General features: G+C 32.5%; 1 protein-coding gene across 1 annotated transcript in view; it reads right to left on the bottom strand.

Annotated features, from left to right (window-relative positions):
* LOC129228441 (axin-1-like) overlaps window positions 1–22249 on the bottom strand; it is a 104056-nt gene that overhangs the window by 14057 nt on the left and 67750 nt on the right. Inside the window, exons 2-9 of the mRNA XM_054863122.1 lie at window positions 17267–18163; window positions 11465–11617; window positions 8724–8823; window positions 7788–7928; window positions 6563–6940; window positions 4310–4566; window positions 1355–1450; window positions 121–297 (exon numbers count right to left, since the gene is read on the bottom strand). Coding sequence (XP_054719097.1) covers window positions 121–297; window positions 1355–1450; window positions 4310–4566; window positions 6563–6940; window positions 7788–7928; window positions 8724–8823; window positions 11465–11617; window positions 17267–18108 — 2144 coding nt within the window. The 5' untranslated portion in view covers window positions 18109–18163. The remainder of the gene's footprint in view (window positions 1–120; window positions 298–1354; window positions 1451–4309; window positions 4567–6562; window positions 6941–7787; window positions 7929–8723; window positions 8824–11464; window positions 11618–17266; window positions 18164–22249) is intronic.

Here is a 22249-nt window from a genome sequence, read left to right as displayed (position 1 = left end):
CTTCATTTACCCTTACACTCAAAACACAAATGTTTTTCTTTTTTTTTTTAATCGAAAAAAGTAATGAATAATCATAGTCCATGATTAGTTACACAATTTAAACAAAATCTGTTCACTTACTTTAATTTCATTTTGTTTCGATTTTCTTCCTCTAGCCTCCTCCTTGCTTCAATCAAGGTAGTTTCAGGAGGAGGAAATGCAGACATATACATTTCTTGGGAAGGTACCATTGGCCAAGGGGTGCTACCACATTCTAAAGTTCCAGGCCGGGAACTGTTGTAGACAACAGCTTTGCGGCTAAAATTGGAGAAAGAAAATAGCAATGAATATCTATATAAGACTGTAGAAATAATTAACTGGCACTGAAAATTCAAAAGAGTAACGTATAATTCAAAACAATTAATGGAAATACACAGGGGGGGGGGGGGGTAAGACATAAAAATCCTAAAATGTAAAGTGAAACAGTGTTAATTTTAAACAGGGCTAAAGACATAAATCAATATGTGCAACAAGGTGGCCAAGTTTAAAATTCACGAATATGGGACAGGTTACCAGTGGTATGGCAATGGTTGGGGGCTTGGATACCTTCGAGTCCTTAGTGACTAATGTAAATGATGACATGCAAAAAAAAAAAAGGAAGAAATTGCACAGATTTGTCTTAATATGTTATCAGGCTGATTTGATAAAATGTTTTAGTCTCTTTTGACAAGTTTTGTCTCTCATAAAACTCATAGCTGAGTAACTGTTTTAAACATATAGCAACAAGCAATTGAAAGTTAATTAACTGAACAAAACCTATTTTGTGCTAATATTTAAGAAAAAGTTTTGTTTTGGATTCAATAATTGATAATCATTAGCTTCAAAGCTGACACAGCTTAATAACTAACAAAAAATTTTAAATTAAGAAAAAATCTTGAACATCAATTCTGTGTCAGTTTCTATTAATTTGATAAGTGGCAATTGTAACCATGTTATTTTCAGTTCATGTTCAGCAAAGCAACAAGGGCAGCAGCCTGCATGTTGCAGCCTTTTAAATGCCTCTTCACAGTGAAAGACAGCACAATATAAGCACAAAGAACACTGCATTTGCACAGTAACAAAAACTCTCGGCAAGAATACGGGACTTTTGCCATTCCATATTGAAGTTACAATGTCTCAAAATGCAGCACTAAGACGTTTGGCTACCCAGATGTGCAGTTAATGCAGCCATTTCTGAACAGTTTCTTAAGAAAAACCTAAATGCTCTTTGAAGTGTCACCATCTGAAAGTTTTTCTTATTATTCCACTTTACTCAATTTCAATTAAGAGAGTAGTTAAATATTGCAAAATAAAAAAAGAATTTCATAATGCTTACCTAGATCTGCTTAACACTGGTGAGGTAGATGAATTTCTCCAACTTAGTTCTTTGTCTAAATCAGTCCCCTTATTAGTTTCTAACCATTGCGTCACTCTAAAAAAAAATAATAATTAGATACATTTATGTATCTACATTATTTCAAATTAAAAATTATGCAAATCCTAAAAATTTTACTGACTAATCACAAAACAATTAGATCAAAATACATAGTTTATTAGAATTAAAGCATAGCTGGAAATTTCATGTAAATGGATTTTAAAAATAAAATTATAAAGTTCTTTAAAAGTAGGGATTATTTTTAATTAAGAAGGCCACAAAAAAAAAGTAACATTTATATAAAAGAATAACAAAATTGATTCAATTTTGCAGAAAAAGAGTGTCTGGAAGTTGACTCAGAACAGGCGAAAAAAAAAACTTAGCACCTTTTACTTGTAATAACTTTTTCTACTACAGTCAAACCCCTCTATAATGAACCCTCAACGGACTGTCTTGACAGATCGCTATAACTGGGGTTTGCTACATCTGATTTAAAAAAAGAAAATTGGAATTTGGTAAGATACTACAATAATACACATCTTAATCACACGATATTTCATTAGCAGTTACAGCAATAAAATAAAATATTAGTCATAACTAATAATTATATTTTACACAATAATAAGCAAACTAAAATTTACCCCTTTTTAACCGACTTCAAAAAGGAGGTGGTTATCAGTTCATACCGTATGTATGTTTTTTTTTTGTTTGTCCACTCATAGCGTCTCACCTAGTGAACCGATTTTGATGATTATCTTTATAATGGATAGGGGATGGCTCAACTTAGGTCCCATTACTTTGTTCGACCATATTTGTTCTTTAGAAAAAAGTTATGGGCAAAAAACAGTACATTTTATGAGAATTTCCCTATTAAATGATTAAAATGATATTGTAGCGAAGTTCGCACTTTTCATATGTGGATAACGTTGGCTCAGTGGTAGAATTCTCGCCTCCAACACGAGCGACCCGGGTTCAAATCCCGACTGGGACACAGTGAATTTTACTAGAATTTCGTTTCTACTGTTTCCCGTATTTTCTCGAATGTTCTATTAATTTCTGTATCTTTCCAAGTCTGGAAAGTTCCAGCACTTTCTCAAGTTGTATATAAGGAGATGTAACGTTCATTCGTGGTTCTGAATAAAGATCTCGAGTTGAGACTAACGAGTATTCGCTTCATTTGGCTTTCACACTGTCTTCGCTATCTTCATCTACGCGACAATATGAAACTCATACTTATAAAAGTTTGGTGCCATATAACATTAATAGTTATTGTAATGATAATTTTGAATAAAGGCTTTTCTAAAGCAATACAGTGATATAGAGCCGCACTTCTTACTAGGTAACTTCTTACTTTTACTGAAATATCTACATTTACACTAAAAAGAATGAAATAAAAAAATTTTGAAAAAAAAATAGAACCGACTTCAAAATTGCTCTAAAAAGTGAAAAATAATTTTATTCTTTAAACACTATCGATAATACTTTGAAACATAATTTTTGAAGTTGGCGCAAAAAGGATAGATAAAATCATTCACAGTCATAACTCAACTACAACTATAAATTTAACCAGGCCCAGTTTCTTCACTATCACATAAATTATGCATTGATGAAAACATATTTGAATAACGATATAAATGTTTCGTTCGTAGCTTTGGATGCTTTTCTGAAAAAAATATGAACGAAGCACGGTTACACTGGATTTTACGTTTTGTTTTTGCTCCAACTTCAAAAATTATGTTTAAAAGCATTATCGATGGTGTTTAAAGAATAAAATTATTTTTCACTTTTTAGAGCAATTTTGAAGTCGGTTCTATTTTTTTTTCAAAATTTTTTTTTATTTATTCATAGCATGGAAGAAAGATGTAATTTTTGGTTGAAAGCATTTGGATTTTATATACATGTCTTCAATTGCTTTATCAACTATTGCAAAAGAATCCGTAATATGCTTATCAATGTTTCCGGTAGCAAAAAAACTGTTCAAAAGATTAACTGCCGCTTTTGCATCCGAAATTGAAGGTCCTGGACTTTCCTCTGTTTCTACTCCAACATCAGAAGATGAGTCCACAGTCGAGTTGATGTTTTCATTTACGATTGATATAATATATTTAGTCTAAACTAGTAAACTTCTCTCTACAGACTTACTTCCTCTACAGAAAACGCTTTTCGTTTACTTATGCTAGCCATGGTTACTGTGAGGTTCACAGGATTATCAGCAATGGAAAGGGAACAAAAAATCAGAGAGAAAACACTTGAATGACCACTAATCTCATTATTCGATCAAAACTAGTTGAAAATTGAGGGCGCTTGAAAAGGAATTAGATTTCCCCCCTGTGAGAAAAGATGCTTTATCAAAGAACAATAAGGGAGGAATGTGGTTTAGACTGAGGTACTTCCACGAAAAAAGGGTGAGCATTGCAGAAGATGGTTAAGAATGCCGCTTGGACAAGTGATAAGAAAAGATAAAAATGTCTTAAAATTGTAGACATTTTTGGATTGTTATATCCGATATTCTACCGTTTGTGGATTGTTACAAGCAATTTTAATTGCATTAATGACATAGGGTTTCAATTCGGACCAGTTAAAAGGTTCATTACAACCGGGGGATTGCTATATCCCGGGTTCGACTGTATAGCTATAAAACATCCTTATTTCATGCTCTTTTTGAATATTTTTTCCTTTTTCCCCAACTTCTGATCTTTTGAACTAGCTTTTTGTTTCCAATGAACTTATAGTGTCTAGCTTAGCTCACCCATGGTCTCGTTTGCCATTTTCAGGGCTGCGGAGTTGGACGGGAAATAACGGTAGACCTTTAGACTATGATTCCTCCGAAATCAGACACGGCAAAACATCCAAACTAATCACAAGGATTGTTATCTTATGAGAAAAAAACAAAATTAAAAGCTGATTACTACTTACTTAGAAGTACTAGGAACAACAGACTTGCAAGCCATGCTTATTCCACTGTCCACACAACTACTGCTGGAGTCTGTCATAGAGGAGATCTTTCTATTTACATTGCTACGCTTTATCTGTTCTTTAAACCTCCTACTTTGTGCACTGTCAATGGGGCCAGAACTTCCCAAAGATGAAGGACCTCTATGACATATGGAGAGACTGTCATCAGAATAGTAGTCATTTGTGATACAGCTATCTTTTGAATGCGTATCATGATCCTGGAAGACCAAAAAAAAAATTTTTTTAATGAAGCAAATTATTTTTAAAAGCACAGTTTGGGCATTAATATTGAACTTATTTTATCTGCAACTGCATTGTGGAAAAGAATATTTTATCTTTTAATACCTGATAAGATGTTATTTACACAACCAGTTAAGGCAATAAGTAGCCAGTAATTAGCACTATGGTGAATTACAAATCAAGTTCCACCTGCACTTTCGACCTTACCACAAATTCTGCTTCTTGAAGCAATGTCAAAGAATTTCCCTTTGATTTTATTATCAATCATTTTCTTTCATGAACTGATTTCGGAAATGCTTAAGCTTTCTGAAAAAGTCTTCACAAATGGTTTTGAATGCACCCTGCAGATTTAATTTTGAATTTTTTGCACAGAGCACTGTTCTTACAAAAAAAAAGGAAACTTAAGACAAAGAAACTCACAGTAGTGGTCATAAATTGTGACATTTTGGCACTAGTTACATAATTCTATTGCAGATTTTTATGTACTTGGAATCAAGTTTGCTACGCATACTACCATGAGCACAACCAGAGGGGGCAGGGACAACTGTCCCTCCTCCCTCCCTAGAGGAGAACCTCTGATCCCAACACTTCTCTTAATTCAGTTTCAAGAAATTTCAGAACTTCAAAACTGCTGAACTCCCTTTTTCCTTTATTTTCTTGACCAGAAATAGCATAAAAAGATGTTTTTTGGGAGTTCAATTTTCAACTATTTCCAGAATCTGAACCTGTTTATTCTCCCTGCTTCCCTTCTGCAATGTCGCCAATGATATTTCAAAAATAACAACATTTTAATGCCAGGAGAACTCTGAACTTTCGGCCTCTTCTTCTAACACCACACAAGATAGTTAAAATTGTAATTTTAGAGCCTTGATATCGAGAAAATTCTAGTGATTGATTTCCCGGGAAGACAGATGTTTCTTAATTGTGTGATTCAGCTTTTCTTGAGAGAACCCATTACTCTACTGTCAAAAGGACGCAATTCAAACTTTTGGTAGTCAGAGGTGCAGAAAGGGGATCCACTCTACAGAGCCCCCCTTTTTTTATTGCCATATTGCCCATCCAAAGGTTGTAATGCATATAAGGCCTTTTTTCTCAATGAATATATGCAAGACACGAAATACTACTTTCATGCTATATACTGCCGTTTGCAGGTAAAGGGCAGTAACTGCATTTTTGTCATCTATTGTAGGTTATCTTTATTGTACAAGCTCGCTTATTTGGTTTTCACTAAAAAAAAAGCGCGAAAGAAACGTCTAATTCCAACATTTTCCTATTGTTAGTATTGAATCCACCACACATTTCTTCAAATATCTCAAAACTCATTTCTGCAGATACTGCTGTTTACCTGCACATAGCAGTCTAGTATAAAGCAATACATAAACATTCAAAGAAAAGCAAACAATGTTATTTATACATAAATAGTTAACTATCTTCTACATACCAATACAAAATTTTTAAATGAAAGTCTGATATTTATAGTACATAAATAATTTTGAATTTAAAGTAAGTTCAAATTGTTTTCTGTAAAAACTAACCATTGAAATAAATGCAACTTAACTTAAACTAGGTTGTTACAATTAAAATTTCACAAATACACTTATAACAGTTTAAACTGACTGGCTACTAGAAAGCAGCATTGGTCAAGATTTGACTATGTTTCTTAAGTTTCTATCACTTAGGCTACTTTAATACGTGTGTTTGCAGTAGTTAAAAAAATCTACCTCAAGAGAAAAAAAAATCAGTATTGGTCATAGGTAGATAAGGTAGAGTGAACTTGTTTGATAATTCTGAAACACTATTTAACTTATGCTTTGCTTGTGCAAGTAAAATGATTGTAAAAGTCAATATTAGTAAGTTTTATATTAAAAAGAAATAAAAAAAAGAGATATGTGAGCAAAACAAAACAGAACTATCTTTGCTTCTGAAAACTATAGATTTAATCTTTTCAGTAAACTTAAATTGTTTACATCTCACCTTTCTAGGTCTTGAACTCTGTGGCACGGTGAATTGAGAGTTTTGATTAACTTTGTGGAAAGCTCCATAAGCTCCTATAAGGTCTTGAGTTGTTGGCTCGTAATAACTTGAACTACGCAGTGGGACTCGAGATCGATCCTTTGGCTCATTGGGGGGTCGAGCAGTTGGCGGGGATATGCAGCCAGGAGATGAACATGCTGGAGTGTGTTGACCAGAGTCATTCCATACCCTAGAGACATGCTGGTCAAGAATGTCTTGACCATTATCATCACTAGCGTTGCAAAAGAAAGCATCGTCAAACACAGGTGGTGCATTTGTTTTATGGCACATCCCCTGATTAGGCACAGAATTTTGTTCTTGCTTGGAGTAATCATTACTCTAGAAAAAAAAAAAAAATATATATATATATATATATACACACACACATATATATATACTTTTTTAGTACATAAATAAGCACGTTTGTAATTATTTTTGTAATCATTTTGATGTCTCATTATCAAACTATAAATGAAAAACTTAAAATATCCATCCATCCACACTGTACACAAAGTAAAAACTATTAATAGCATTCTTTTTACCTCGCTTAACAATAATGCATGAATGTGATGGTACAACATGCATCATAGTTTGAAACACTTTTATCTAATTTTATCTAATGCATCATAGTATTTTTAACTACAGTATTTGTATTTCGTCGAAACATTTAAGTAAGTAAATATCCAAAAATAAATAACTAAAGATACACTTTTTTTCTCACAGAAGTTCACGTGCCAAATCTAGGGAGGAGTAAGACAGGACCTTTGCCCCAGGTGGTAATTTTTTGGAGGTGGTAAATTCAACTTATTCTCCCCCCCCCTCACCCCCCCCCCCCCCAAAAAAAACTTAATATGAAAACATCAAAGATTTACCCTGCCTCAGAAAAGTCAAGGATCCAGAAGTACGGGAGCTAAAAATATCTGAGGAACAGCAAAGTTGTTCAAATTCAATCTTATTCGTCTGCAATACTTTTTGGTCTGACTCTGCATAGAAATTGATTAACGATATAAAGCTGACTTTTGATAAGTTGAATCATGATTTTATCTTGAAAACCGTTTAGTGCCAACACAAAACTACAAATTTCAAAAAAACATCTTAAAAATCCAGCAGAAAAGGTTAATGGACAAAGCAGTGTGGGATTGACAACCAAAAATTAAACACATTACCAGTTTTTTATATTACTTACCACAAATATTTTCAACCTTTCTTCAATTTTCTCACTAGCTCTTTGTTGTTCATAAACCTTCTCCAGTTTTTTCAATAATTCCATACGAGCTTCCTTTGAGGTTACATCATTAAACTTTGAATTTGGCAGACGTTGAGTTCTCTAATAAAATAAAAAAAGTTATTCATAAAGTTCTACATATTTACACAACTTCATTTTATAAAATGCATGAAAAAAACTTTGACATATTAATTAATAAGCATTCTAAGCTAAAGCAAACAAGAGGAAACAATACTTTATTGATCAGATTTAGCATTTCCCCCAATATTTCAAATATAGGTAAGTACATCTATCTTTGAAGCACTTATCTATTTTTGCTTCATTTTACCTATTTTTCTTTATTGCATTTACCTATTTTTCTTTATCAACAAACATATTTTATTAAGAGAAGAAAATAAGAAAATTGCATAAACATAAATTATGTGTAAGGGAGAGCAGAGTGAGTAAGAATTGTTCCATACATTATTTCAAACTGAAAGGCATTTCCCACAGCTTAAACTCTCATTCTTAATAAGAATTAAAGTTCAGACACAATGATGACATGTGTAGGTTAAGATTTCCCAGCATCAAGATGGAAAATCAGTGTGCTATTTATATTTAAAAAAAATTAAGAGGCTTTTCTATGATTTCGTGCGAATAAGTCAATTGCACAACAAACTGGATGAATTCAAGGGAAAAAAAAACGCTTGATGAGATTATAAGTGTCTTATTTGACACCTTGGATTTAGAAATTTGTCAATAAAAATAAAATAATTGGTCACAAAATGCATCTAACGATCTAACTGTTTCTAACACTAGTATTTTTCCCATAGATGCAATAGGTTAAGGTATTAAACCAAAAAGCTCAAAATGGCAATACAATTGTAAATATTAATTAATAGGGGAAAATGTACTCACTGGAATAAAAGTATTATGGGTGTCTTTATTTTCACGAGCATTCTGTTTTGCAGCTTTTAGTTGCCTTTTTTGTTCTCTTTTGTTCTTCATTGAATAATCTCTGTAGGGGAAAAAATTATTAAATTAAAAAAAAGGATAAATGTAAGGATGATAAATATGATTTTATCGACAAATACCAAGAAAATTTTTAACAGTAAGTGCTCAAAGGGACTTCAGGAATCAAACTACAGATTAAGAGACTATTAGAGACACATCATTTTAAATCCAAAGAACAACATTAGGTAACTTTTCAGACGTCAACCACACTTATTAGATAACATTTAATTTGACATCATAACAGGGTTTGTGATTTAAAAATAAATTTAAAAAAAAAGTCTGATTTTTTAAATTTAAATCAGATTTTTTTTAAATATTCAAAAATTTGTAGATATTAATTACTTTACATATATAAACACAATATATTTCATACAATAGATGAAGCCTTACTTTTAGAATTAAGTTAAGCTTACGTTTAAAATTAAGATTAGTTCTCAAACTATTCAAGAAAAATTTTAACATTTATAATTATGTTATAATGCTTAGATAGGATGTGATTTTGTTTTATGCTTTGCTTAAAGATAAGGTTTCCATCATTGTGTACGTTTTTAATGTAAAATAATATGTTGAACAATTATTTTTCTTAACTATATTAGTCATGGTGTATAACAAAAACTGCAAATATTAATTTTGTTCTAAACTGTAGTTTTGGAGTGAAAGCAATATTGCAAGAGTGAAAATCTGTTACACACACAGAAAGAGGGATCTATGTAATTTTGCCTCTTGAAGTTAAAATAGTATAATGCAGTGCAGTTAAATTAAGAGCAATACATTCTAAAAATGCAAAATTAATTTATAAAAATAAAATCAACTGATTTTAATTAATGATTAAAAAAACACTTGATTCAAATCAATTGATTTAAATCAAGCTGATTTAAATCAACGAACTCTGTAAGATAGTAGAAGGAAAATTTGTGATGGCCACAACATAGCTTATGTTAGGCAGAGTATATATAAAGGGCAATCAAATAAAAACAACTGTTTGAAAAAAAGGAAACTGTTTATCATTTCAAAAGTAATTATTGTGATCATTAACATTTATCCCACTGTGAGACATGATAATCAAAGTCTTCTTGAAAAAATGTTAATGGTTGCCCATTGACCCATCATTATACCCATGTGGTGTACTCTTTTTTTGTCAAATCAAAACCAATGTCCATAAACATTTCTCTTCAGGGCTTCTAAAACATAAAAATTGCATGGGCTTGGGCAGGCAGATGAGAACTGCATATATGGCAGCAATAACATGATGAGCCTTTCTTTGGCAGACTGCTGTCCTGCAAAGACACCCAACCTTTTGAACTTAATTTGATTTGAAGATGTACTGAATGTTTCATTAGCACTAAGTAAGCTGCCTATCTGGAACGCGAAAAAATACTGGCTGAATACTAAAATATTTGGCAAGAAACAGGAAAAAAATTTAACTATGCGAAAGTTGATGAGGAATCCCATATTTACTGTAGACAAATTAAGAATGTTGGAATGGAAATACATTTACACTTTACAAAAGACACAAAATAGATAAAACATTTTCTATTTTAAATTCCACAAAATAAAAACACAATTATTACAGTAATTTTTTTTTTAAACTAGATACAGCAAAACCTATGAAATTGACCACCTGTTTAAATTGACCACTAAAGTACAGCACCGCAAGCGGTCAACTTACACAAGTTTCACTGTATTCGGTATTTGTCTGAATGAAATAGAATTTTGGCCAAATACTCAGTATCCTCAGCATCCTTAGTTTGAATCATATGCATCGCTCGTTTAATCCATTTAAAATCATAAGCTGTGTTCAAAACACAGCCATTTTCAGGCATGCATATAATTTCCTGACAACTGTTTTACAGTCAAAAACTGTTGTTCCTCTTTCTTAGCTTCTACAGTTATGTCAGAAAATCACAGGATTTGTTGATCTCAATTCGAGTGCTTCTAACAGACAAAATAGCACAGCTGTAAAGCTAATTTTTCCTCACTCTTAGTAGAGGACACTACTACTAACACACCAACCTTCATTACTAGCTCCTGTGCCATGATTGTTATACAGTATGTCTCATTGCCATTCGACTGCCCCTTTATCAATTAGCAGTCAGTTAAAAATACAATTTACAAATTATTTAGCTGCATTAACAGACAAATTATAAATCATTACTAACATTAGAAAAGCATTAAGAAAATACATCATAAACCAAAGGTCAACAATGTAACTTGTATTCAGTATATTACCACTCATTAGCCAGGGCTAAAGCAGAAATATATGAAATACACTGCCAGCTCAGTCATTTCCAGCCGAGGACTGCAGTTTCGTGCTTATTAGGTACACTCATCAGCCCGGCATAAGAAAGTGACTGAGCTGGAGATGGAAAACCTCTTAAGGAAGCCAAAAGTGCCAAACAAACTGGTAGGTAATATAATTAGCACAGACCAGATATATTAGCTACCAGCTTGCTTGGCACTCTTGGCTTCCTCAAGAGGTTTTCCACCTCCAGCTCAGTCACTTTCCTATGGCGGGCTGATAAGTGCTAATAAGCACGAAACTGCAGTCCTCGGCTGGAAATGACTGAGCTGGCAATGTATTTCAAGTAATATAACTTGTGATTCAATTTGAAAAACTAAAGAGTTAATACAAAATATCAACTTACATACTACTGCTGTCTGTAAGTGACATAGTATCATCTGTTTGAGCATCAGATGACAAGCTTTGAAGTTCACTGTCTTGAGCAGATGCAGGAAGAAAAGATGAATATTTACAATGATAACTACTATAATTCCCATAAGGTGATTTCAAATAGAGGCTGAAAAAAGATGTTTAAAAAATACTTATCAGATAAACACATTAAAACATAGATTTAAAAAAATTGATTTTTTTTTTTAAATAATATATTTAATTGTCAATCTTGATAATAACAGCATTGTCATATGCCATAGGTTCCCAAAGCAGGGTTCTCAGTAGACTTTATCAAAATTTCAGGGGAATTTTAGGAACTCTTCGGCAAAATTTTAAGAAAATTTTAGGGGTAATTAAAAATTTTGTTTGATTACAAACAGGTAGCCTGTGTGACCATAGTTAATTACATAACTGACTATCCGAACTGAAAATACATTTTCTCAATTATTGTACTTCACAAAGAAGGAGTCGAAACAAAAGAGAAATAATTTTTTAAACTAATTATATTAAAGTAGCCAGAAACCACTTAAATTTGTAGTTGTCTTTTCAAAATTTGCTCTTTTCACTTTCAAAGATGTGCAATTCTAAGTTTTCCAACAGGATTGACATTTTTGAATTAACTTGAGAAACTGACGAGTTTACAAGTCCTCTACAGACCAAAGAAAACTAAGCAAGATTCAGACTAATGGTAAGAATAAAATAATTGATGTCCAAACATTGAAATTACAGAGTAATTAAAATGAGCGAGTTTTACAGAAGAGAATGCAAATGGCTTCTGAAATTCATAAATGATCGGGATAGGCTTGTAAGAAAGTTAAAACGCTAAAAATTTCAGGCATTGTGTGTTTCATTCAGGTAGAGTTGTTAAACATAAGTTTTAAACATTAAATGGTTCGGTTTTTCAGAGAAAGAATTTTCTGAACAGTCTATTATGAAAGGTAAAATATTGTGAAGGGGCTGATTTTCAACAAAATATTTTGTGAACTTTCTATTCATTAGATTAAATATCTAGGGAAAGTTTGTTTTGCGATAAAATATTTTGTGAAGGGTCTCCTCCTCCTAAAAGACCATTTAAATTCTCCCAAAGAGACCACTGTGAAATTTTCACATTTTTTTTAGGAACACCAACAAAATTTTAGTACAATTTTAGGAGCTGATTTTTTTTAAAGGAAATTTATACATTTAAGGGGGAATAAGAACCCTACCAAAGTTAGGGCACTCTAGTAGGAATGAAAATTTTATGTCACCTTAATCAGGAGTGGATACAAGGAGGGTCAATACCCCCCCCCCCCCCTTTAAACCGTCAACAATATTATCCGTCCACACTGTGTTCAAACACTTTATAAATATAATGTCAAGGATGTTGGTAGTATTTTCAATCCATTCTTTTTGAAAGTAAATATTTGAAATAGAATTTCTTTTATTGCTTATGCAATTAATTTATAACATTTATGCCCGTTTAGGTGAATTATTCTTGGCCGATTTGGAGCTTTTTATTGTCGCCCAAGTAGTTTCAATAAATGTTTGTAACCCCCCAGAACCGTTGGTGTGGGGTGGGGGGAGATGGATGTCTGTATCCACCCCCGACCTTAATCATATAATATCTATTGATGAGTGACACAACTTGCAGGACTACCAACAAATTTTTAGTGAGTCCCAAGGGAGAAAAAGGATTTAAATCCTAAAAAGAGGGATAAAAAAAAAGGCACCTATAACATTTAAAGGTTAGAATTTGGACATACTGATTCGGCAGCAATAGGTAATGGGCTACTTTGCCAATTATTTCATACTTGAGCCATTTTTAGATTTATGGGTAAAAAATTATTTTTTCATTAAAATTACTTTTTCCAAGAACAAGGGATGGCAACCTTTTTGAAATTAAGGAATCCAGAGTTGGGGTTTGTTTCCAAATGTGCTAAACTAGTTCTTTTTAAAGAGTCAAACATCAATAATATATGCATCACTAATACTAGAAAAATAATATAATGGTTATTTGCTGCATACCACGATGAAACAAGGGTTGCCAGCACATGTTGATCTGAGACCAGAAATGCTTATTACAGGAAGTAAGAACAGTGGAAGGTGGACAATGAGAATAAAAGACTTGGCTTCAAGGTTTCCAAGAAGGAAAGAAGTTCAGCAATGGTTTCAGCAATTTAGGGAAAAAGGATATTCAGATTTTTGCAGTTATAAATTGACATATACATAGAATTTCCACATATCTTTTTTATATTTTTACTCAAGAAATTACAATAAACGTCTAGCTTTGAACTTCGGCATATTTATTGTGGTGTATCAACTAGAGAAAACGAACTAGATGTAAAATATGTTTAAAATGACAAATAGCAAGGAAGCAGCCGCTGGATCAAGGATGATAATGGTTATTTGTGTAAATAATTGTTCACAGCATTAAGACAATCTGCAATAAATGCCAAAAGGGAAAATGTGGATTCATCCTTTACTGTCATACAAAGAAGTGTCTGGGTGTCTTGATTCATAGTTAAGTAATACATGCATGCAATCTGCAGTACATTTTGATCAGGTTTGTGATCTGGGTTGGGGTTTGAAAAATTAATGTTTTTATTACAAGTGGGTGTGGCTTTTAATGCTTTACGATAAAATTTGCATCAAGTACACATCCTTTGCCCCCTCCCTCCAAAAAAGACTGGTCTGATTTTAACGAGCCCTGTAACAACATTATTATTAATTAAAGTTTGTTTGGCAATGGAAATGCTGCAGCTAATTTTAAACATTACAGTAAACTCCCAATCATCCGCAAGTCAATTAACAATTGAGAACATGTATTTTTGCAGTAAAAAGCAAATACCAATCTTTTTTTTTTTTTAATTTGTTAATTTAAACTCTTTTTTTTTTTGTGCATTCTTTGTTTCAAATTAAACACTTTTTCAGGAATGGAATAAGTTCTTTTATATTTCTATTAACCATTATAAGTTGTGACCACCTGTCTAAGTTGACCACTAACATACTACACCGCAAGTGATCAACTTACACAGGTTTTACAGCACTGCCTATTGGGCAGATAAACCAAATTTTTGTTTCAGCTCAATGCTCCCACATTCAACAATGGAATAGTAAGCAAATTTAACTATTCGAGAATAGTAAACAAACCAACTTTTTCATACAATGAATGAAAGTTATTGTCTAACAAAACTATTACAGGACAACCTTGATATCTCCAATCTCTCGGGATGGGAAATTTTTTCGAGATATTGAGTTTTTTGAGTTATCAAGGTTTTTCCAAAATTACACAAGTAACTCTCACATTTACACACACGTACGCTATATGCATTTATATATGTACTATGGGACCACTTTGAATTACGATCAAAAAAGTAGTCTTCAATATTTCACTTGATTTGAAATTTTCTAATTGTCGAAAGTGCACAGGATGAGATTTTGAAACGAACATCATTTCAACTTGGTTTTTTCACCTAAAAATTTAAAAATTCTAATTTTATCTTTTACCAGTAACCTCACATTCAAAAAGTTCTCAGCAGCCATTTTGCAATAGTTAAAAAAGCTGAATGATGAAAATGAGGAACGCATTTTCCGTTTCGGCCTGAAAACTGACGGACGAAAAATCGAGCACCTTTCCTCAAAATGGACAATATGTTCGAGAGAAATGGGCAAAGATTCTAAACTCTGGGGAAAACACAGCACCTCCTTCATACCAACACTTCCCTATTATCTTGCCAAAATCCTCTATTCACAAAATTTTCCAAGAAAAGGGATGAAAAACGTTAAGCCATCGTCCCTGGAACTGGTTTACTACAAAAATTGCCAAAGCAAAACGACAATTGAAACTTGCTTCTGTGTAAAAATTTCGACATCAAGGATTTCGAAAAATAAATTTCGAGATAACTATGGAAAATACATAGGGGTTTTTATAGAAAATTCTGGGGAAAATTTTTGTCTCGAGACATCAAGGGTTTCGAGATATTCAAGGTTTGACTGTACTTACTAATAGTAATACTATCTAAGTAATAAATTCTAATGTACGAAAAACACTCAGATTTAAAAGTTAAATTGTGCTGTTCTACAATTTTTTAAAAAATGGTACATGAAATTTTAAAATTAAAACAGGGTTTCCACTCGTTTTTGAAAAAAAAAAAAATCTGTGTTTTTTCCCTAGGTATGCAACATTACAAACAAGCATACACTGATATTTTAAAAAGAACATTAATGTCTTGATATTTTCATCACACCACTATCAAATAAAATAAAAATAAGGGCATTTTTAATATTTTGAATTTCGTATACAAGACAAAAAAAAACCTTCTCCTAACCATTCATTACTCGGACTAAAAAGAAAAAGCACAAAAGTTTAACAGAACAATGAATATTGATGATTAATTTCATGTTCTCTAAATTAAATTAGCATAAAATTCAAGCTGCATGTCAAATAAAACAATAATTTTTGCTTTTATCACAGACATTTTAATATTTAATAGAAAAAAAAAACTTTAAGTAAAATTATAATTTTTTATTTCATTTTACTTATGAACTTAATACTATTGTAAGAGCTATTATTTATTTATATTTTGCTACTTTATACATTTGGGCATTGATTTCATGACTTAAAACTTTCCTGTATTTTCAAGGTTTATGAGGAATTTTTTAAAATTCCCAGTAGTTTTGTTGATTTTTTGAACTCCCTGTATTTTCCTGTTTTTTTTTTTCAGGTTTCCCTGTGGCGTGGCAGCCCAGTGCAATTAAAAAATCTTTATGAGAACATTCGGTTCGAATTTTAATTGAATGTTCGGTAATCTGCAAAGTATGGTATACAGTTGAGCCCAACTTACACGAGGCCGAGGGATGCATTCCAAGACCCCTCCCTAAGTCTAAATTTCATGTTGTGGAAAAGAGTATGTGTAAAAACTTTTATAAACATACCCAATTATTTTAGACACTTGTAAACATCATCTAAAACTGTTTTAAACCATTCCTTAAATATACATTACCATCTCTTACATCAAAAGCTCTGTGGAATGTATTTATTTTAAAAAGCTGTTTTATTCAACATAAAATACTGTTATGATACAAAATCAATGATCAATGGGAAAGAGGGACATTAAATTAGTACGGCACGTACAGTATACTAATAAAATAATGCATTATATTGTACTGTACAGTAGATCCAGTAATGATATTTGTATGATGACTTATGCTACGTAATCAAACCGTTATTCTAATATATTTTTAAATACAGTTTTGCTTTTTCACATGTTTTACACCATTCAACGAGCTTTTACGGATTTCCTTCTCTTGACTTTTAATTGTGCGTATGGATGACTCACCCATACCTAATTGTCCTGCTACCTTACTTTAGATGAAGCAGCACTTTCAGGTGAAGTTGTCATTATATTTCATTAACTTTCGCATTTAGAATGAAAAAAAATAAATGAAAAATGAGGAGTAGTTATTTGTATGCAATAATAAAGAGATGTTCAAATTCAGACTAGTACGCTGTGGGAACTTCCACGGTCAGTGATGCTAAAGGGATGAAGGTCCATTTGAGAAAAAAATATTTTTTTGTAGCCAATAACAAAGTCGATACTTAAGCACCGCAATTCCCCTCTGAATCTGGCAAGGATTTTGTGTTAGGTCTAAAATTCTACAATAGTGAAAAAATCATGCAATAGTCATTTCGCGTAAGTTGAATCGCATTGTAGCGGGAGTCGAATGTACTGGTATACAGTGCATCACAAATTTAATACATTAAAAATTCAAAAAAGAAAGAAATGTAAAAACTTACTGTGCGGGTCCTTCTAGCTTTCCTCTGGAATTTGAACAAATTTTGTGCCTTTGCAACAAATTTTCTCTTGTTAAAAGAACTTTATTGCTAGAAGATATTTGTAACTCACTATCCTCATGAACTGTAGGTAGCAAATCAATAGGTTCCAATGCAGAAACAGTATCTTTTTCTAAAGGTTCATTTTGCCAGCCACCAAGGTGTTGTATATAAATATCTGACCTTAAGAAATTAGGATAAGTAGTTTTCATCATGTAAGCTTCCACTTCTCCTTGAGCACTATCAAATATCGTGTCATCCACACCAACATTGGTAGAAAGTTTGTGTTTGATTTCCTCTTTTGTTGCAGAACTTATAGCAGAAATTTTAATAACTTTTTTTTCAAAAATAAGCTTTATTAACTTCCTCATTCCCTCTTTGTCGTTTGGGTCCGCTCTCTTCACGCCTCGACAGGCGAACCAAAATTTCAAGCTCTTGGTGTCCTGACCTTCCTGCTCCAAGAATTGTTGGAACAAGTTTACACCCTGTATATCTTCTAATAGGCATATTAAGCTCTGTGCCCATTTATACGGAGGTGGAGGGCTAGGGTTAGAAGAGTTTTCAACAGGATCATGCACATGAAAAACAGAATCCTCAGCAGGTGTCGTTGGCCTGTATTGCTGTTCCCTTTCACAGGCAGCTGACTCCTGCTTCTCATCCATATTCCAAGTACAATTTTTGTACAGTTCGGGGCATCGGTCAGAAGTGTCATGGAAAACTTTAACTTCTTCCCCTACCGTTCGTGGACGGGGTGAAATAGAACGTTTTGACTTGGGTGTAGAGCTTTCTAAAGTACCATTCATCATGATTTTCAAGAATTATATTCATTGGAAAAATTTAAGTCTTGACTTCTAAAGACATCTGAAAATAAATTAAAACTAAATATTAGGTTGAAAAAAGGAATAATTTAGCACGCAATTTGAACAAAAAAACTATTATAAAGAAATGATATACAGTTCAATAAGTCAACATTTTTTTTGTTTCACAATTCTCAATAACAAGTTAGTTAGTTGGTTACAGTTTAGTTATAGTTCCTCATTTTCATATACTATTTCATGCATTTAAGTTTATATACATATCCTGGGTTCCTGGGTACCAATGCGATATAATAATTAGCAGTAAGTTACTAATCTTAAGTGCTTCAAAAATCACTTTTACGAGTTAAACCGTACGATTGTTTGTGAAGGCTCGTTGGTGTGCCAAATTAATTTTAGCTACCCAGTTTGAAAGTTATCTCAGCTTAAACGAGATGACATCTGTCTCCAGCTCCTTGCTGACTATTGCATATGAATGAGTCTGATACACCGCAAGCCTCTTGATGCAACTGCAGTCTTTGGACGTCATAACTGGTCTGTCAGTATAATGTACAATAATAATGTTTTGATGTCTAATATGTATATTACTACAGCTTCATTCTTACTCATGATTCATTAACTAATCTGCTGAATTTAAAAAAAAAAAAAAAATACCAATTACATAGGATTTTTTTTAAACAGAAATTTGATTGTATTAATAGTTTATGCCTTCAAAAAAATGTTTCATTAATTTTTTTTTTTTTTTTTCATTTTGTAAACAAAATACAAAAGGAACTTTTTAAAATATTTCAGTGTGTGACTGAAGTTTTGAAGCCATTTACAAGTGTAAGGAAGAATAAAATCTTCAAGCTGCTGAAAATAAGGATGGTCCCAAAAAGGCAGTTGTATTTTTTTTTTTTTTTTTTTCAATTAGCCTAACTTGTCTACTTGGTTTCATCTATCATAGGGAAAAAATTAATGGTGGGAGGGCATAATGTGTCAACTAATTTATAAATTAAGCACCTCCGTTTGCTCTTTTAAAATCTCATTGAATAAATTTCAAACCGGCAGAAGACAAACTTAAATTATATATTAAAATTCATTGGAGATTCAGCCCTATTTTAAGGTATAAAAATTTTTAAATTCTGTCAAGAGCTTCAACACTTTAGAAATATTGCGTCTTCAAAACTGACATAGAAAATAACGCCATTTCAACATGCTATTAAGAAATTTAACCAAAATATCTCACTTTTGTTCTGAACAGATGTACTTTCAAAAAATAAAGGAATTCAGAGAATTTATTTATTACAAAACATCATCTTATAACTCCATAGCTAAATCAATTTTGAACTTCAATTATTATTCAAGACAGGTGTACCAATTATCTGCCAAACTGGGAAAAATGAACAACTGATTTGAATGAAGATTTGTTTGTATAACTTGGCCTAAATAAAATAAAGCAGGGGGGGGAGGGGAGGCATGCACCAGTGCATGATTTTCTTGTCTAATTGTGCAGCTTTGGTATGCTGTTTTCTTTCACATGAAACAGTTTGCAGGCAAAAGAATATTTTACATTCGAAGGATTTTTTTTTTTAATGAAGAAATAAAGATTGGTAGACTAAATGTTATAAATTAGGATCTTATTTTTGAATATTTTTCGGCAAATTATGAAAAAAATGAGTCTAACATTTAAAAGGATTAATTTGCTTATCTGTGTAAACATTGAAATACATAAATTAGTACTTTTCATTTTGTTGTCACGTAATAGAAAATAGAGCCCACAATGTCTTTGGAACTTTCTCTAATTTCAGCTTGCTATTGTACAAAATCAGTGACAGATCTCCAATTCTTCGAGACAAGCAAATATTTGACAATGCCACCCTTTCCCATCCTCCTTCAAGTTTCTATAAATTAATTTGAACTGAAACAAATGTATTATGGAAAAACTTCGGAATACATCAAAAACCTGTATCATTTGAAAAATTGCAAAAGCCCAAAATCCATTTATCTATACCTGATTTTAGTCTTGAAATTAATTTATGAGCTTTTTAATTATTACTATTATTCACTTATTGGATAAGTTACGAGTCCTACAAACAATTTTATGTAGTCTTTGGAGGTGTCAGAGGACAGACAACAGTAGGAGGATCACGGAAAATTTTCAAAATATAAGTCTTAGAAGATGGTGTTTAGTCAATTTGTAGCGATGTTAAGAAGCACATGGTAGGAGGTAGGAGCAGGGCTGCAGAGTCTGAAGGAAAATGACAAACTCTGGCTTTGACAATTTTAGTCTATTGACTCCGACTCCATTACCCCTAAAATCAGTCTGACTCTGCAAGTACTGGCAGAGAAGTGTGCTTCGTAGAAAAATAACCTAAAACCCCAAAATCAGTTCCACTCCTACTGCGCAGCCCAGGGTGAAAGGGAGTACGATGGGCCCTACCACAAAAAGTTTTTCAGAACTGACATAAAATCTTAGCATTATAATTCAATTTTAAGTTACCTTAGATGCCGTTACAGGGTCCCTGGCTAATTTCAAAAATTTTTCAAAATTAAAAATTAAAAAATAAAGATAGCTTCATGCAAAATACTGGCCAGCCGGGTTATCAAATCCAGATACTGCAGTTAGTGATAATCGGGCTGTCTGATGCCTTGCATGTAGTTCTGCCTTAGCCCTGGCTTAGGGATGGTAACTTACTGCCAAAGATAGCTTATTTTATAGGCTACCTTTGAGAAGGAAAAGGTTCAGGCTCTCACACTAAAATTTATAAACAGCTAAATACAAAGCTATTTTAAGGGAATGGGGTAGAAAACAAAATGCTCTCTCTGGAAAAATGTTGACATTTAACCTCTGAGATAAATACAATTGTAGGCTTTGGGGGATGGTAAGGGAAGTGTAAAATACAATTTCCCTAATGCCCTCCTACCCCTCCTGAAAAAAAGCAGAACGACAGGGAGGGGCAGGGGGGGGGGGGGGTTCTCTCACTATAACATATCAATGAAGTATTAAAATGTACTTTTTGGCTGTGTTTGGTGAAGCAAACGGATGGGAGAAGATTCATAGGTCCTACTTCTCAAACAATTTTTGGTATTGAGGACCTAAAAGTGTAGTTTTAAGCAACATATTTCATCCATTTCAACATAATAAAAACATTTGTATATGTATTTTGTTGTTTAATTTTTCAAGTGAATTGAGTAATCCCCCCCCCCCCCCCCGTTGTTACATAATCTTGCTAACCTGGATAAAATGGCACTGCGACGGTTACCCAACTTAGCATCAATAACTTTCCCTTTGTTATGGAAAGTTCAAAGACACCCTATATAAATCAGGTGCCAAGTCATTAAACCAAGTCTCAAATTTTCTGCACTTTTTTTTTTTTTTTTTGGTTTCATTTGAAGGGCATTTGCTTTCCCTTGAAGTCTGCTGGATATGCTCATGTTCTTTACTGGAAATTGCTGAAATATAAGACTCAAAAATAAGCTCTATTTATCTCAGTTAGGGTAGATGGGATGTGTAGGTTGCTCTGATTAGGAAAATCTTCAAAATTTTAAGACTAAAAATAAATTTTTTAACAATGTTCGGTGACATATAGGGACCAGGGGCTCCACCCACACTGAAAATTTCTTAAGTGAAGACCTAAAAGCACAATTTATCCAGGTATAGGGAAGGGGTGCGGGCTATATATTTTTTGGGCTTCATACTAAAACAAGCCAATTAAATTTGTAGCTTCTCAGAAATTGCTTTGAAAGGCACCGAACCTGGCTTGCTCCCCACCTAAAATCTGGCATTGCACAAAATCTAAAATTTCCGTGTGGAAACTTATTCTTAATGAAAAAAATCTCTTGGAGTTTTGCTGTGCAATTACTAAACTGATGCAGAAAATCAATTAGAAAATTGTTCAACTTAGAAGAAAGTTGAAATTGGAGGCTAAATACAAAAGGACAAGTATATATTATGAAGATTAATTTATATTCATAATATAATTATGTTGATAAAATAAAATAAAAATAATTGCATTCATCATTAAAAAGTTACATTATTTTGTAAGCAGCTTAAAAGATTTCTTTTCCTTCTTTATTTTATAGGAAAAAAAAATTCTACTTATGGAAAAGTTGTGGGGTAAGTGAATAGAAAAACGTGGAAGTCGAACTC

The sequence above is a fragment of the Uloborus diversus genome, chromosome 8 (genome assembly GCF_026930045.1).
Source record: "Uloborus diversus isolate 005 chromosome 8, Udiv.v.3.1, whole genome shotgun sequence".
Lineage (NCBI taxonomy): Eukaryota > Metazoa > Arthropoda > Arachnida > Araneae > Uloboridae > Uloborus > Uloborus diversus.
This window is presented reverse-complemented; position numbering and strand designations above follow the sequence as displayed.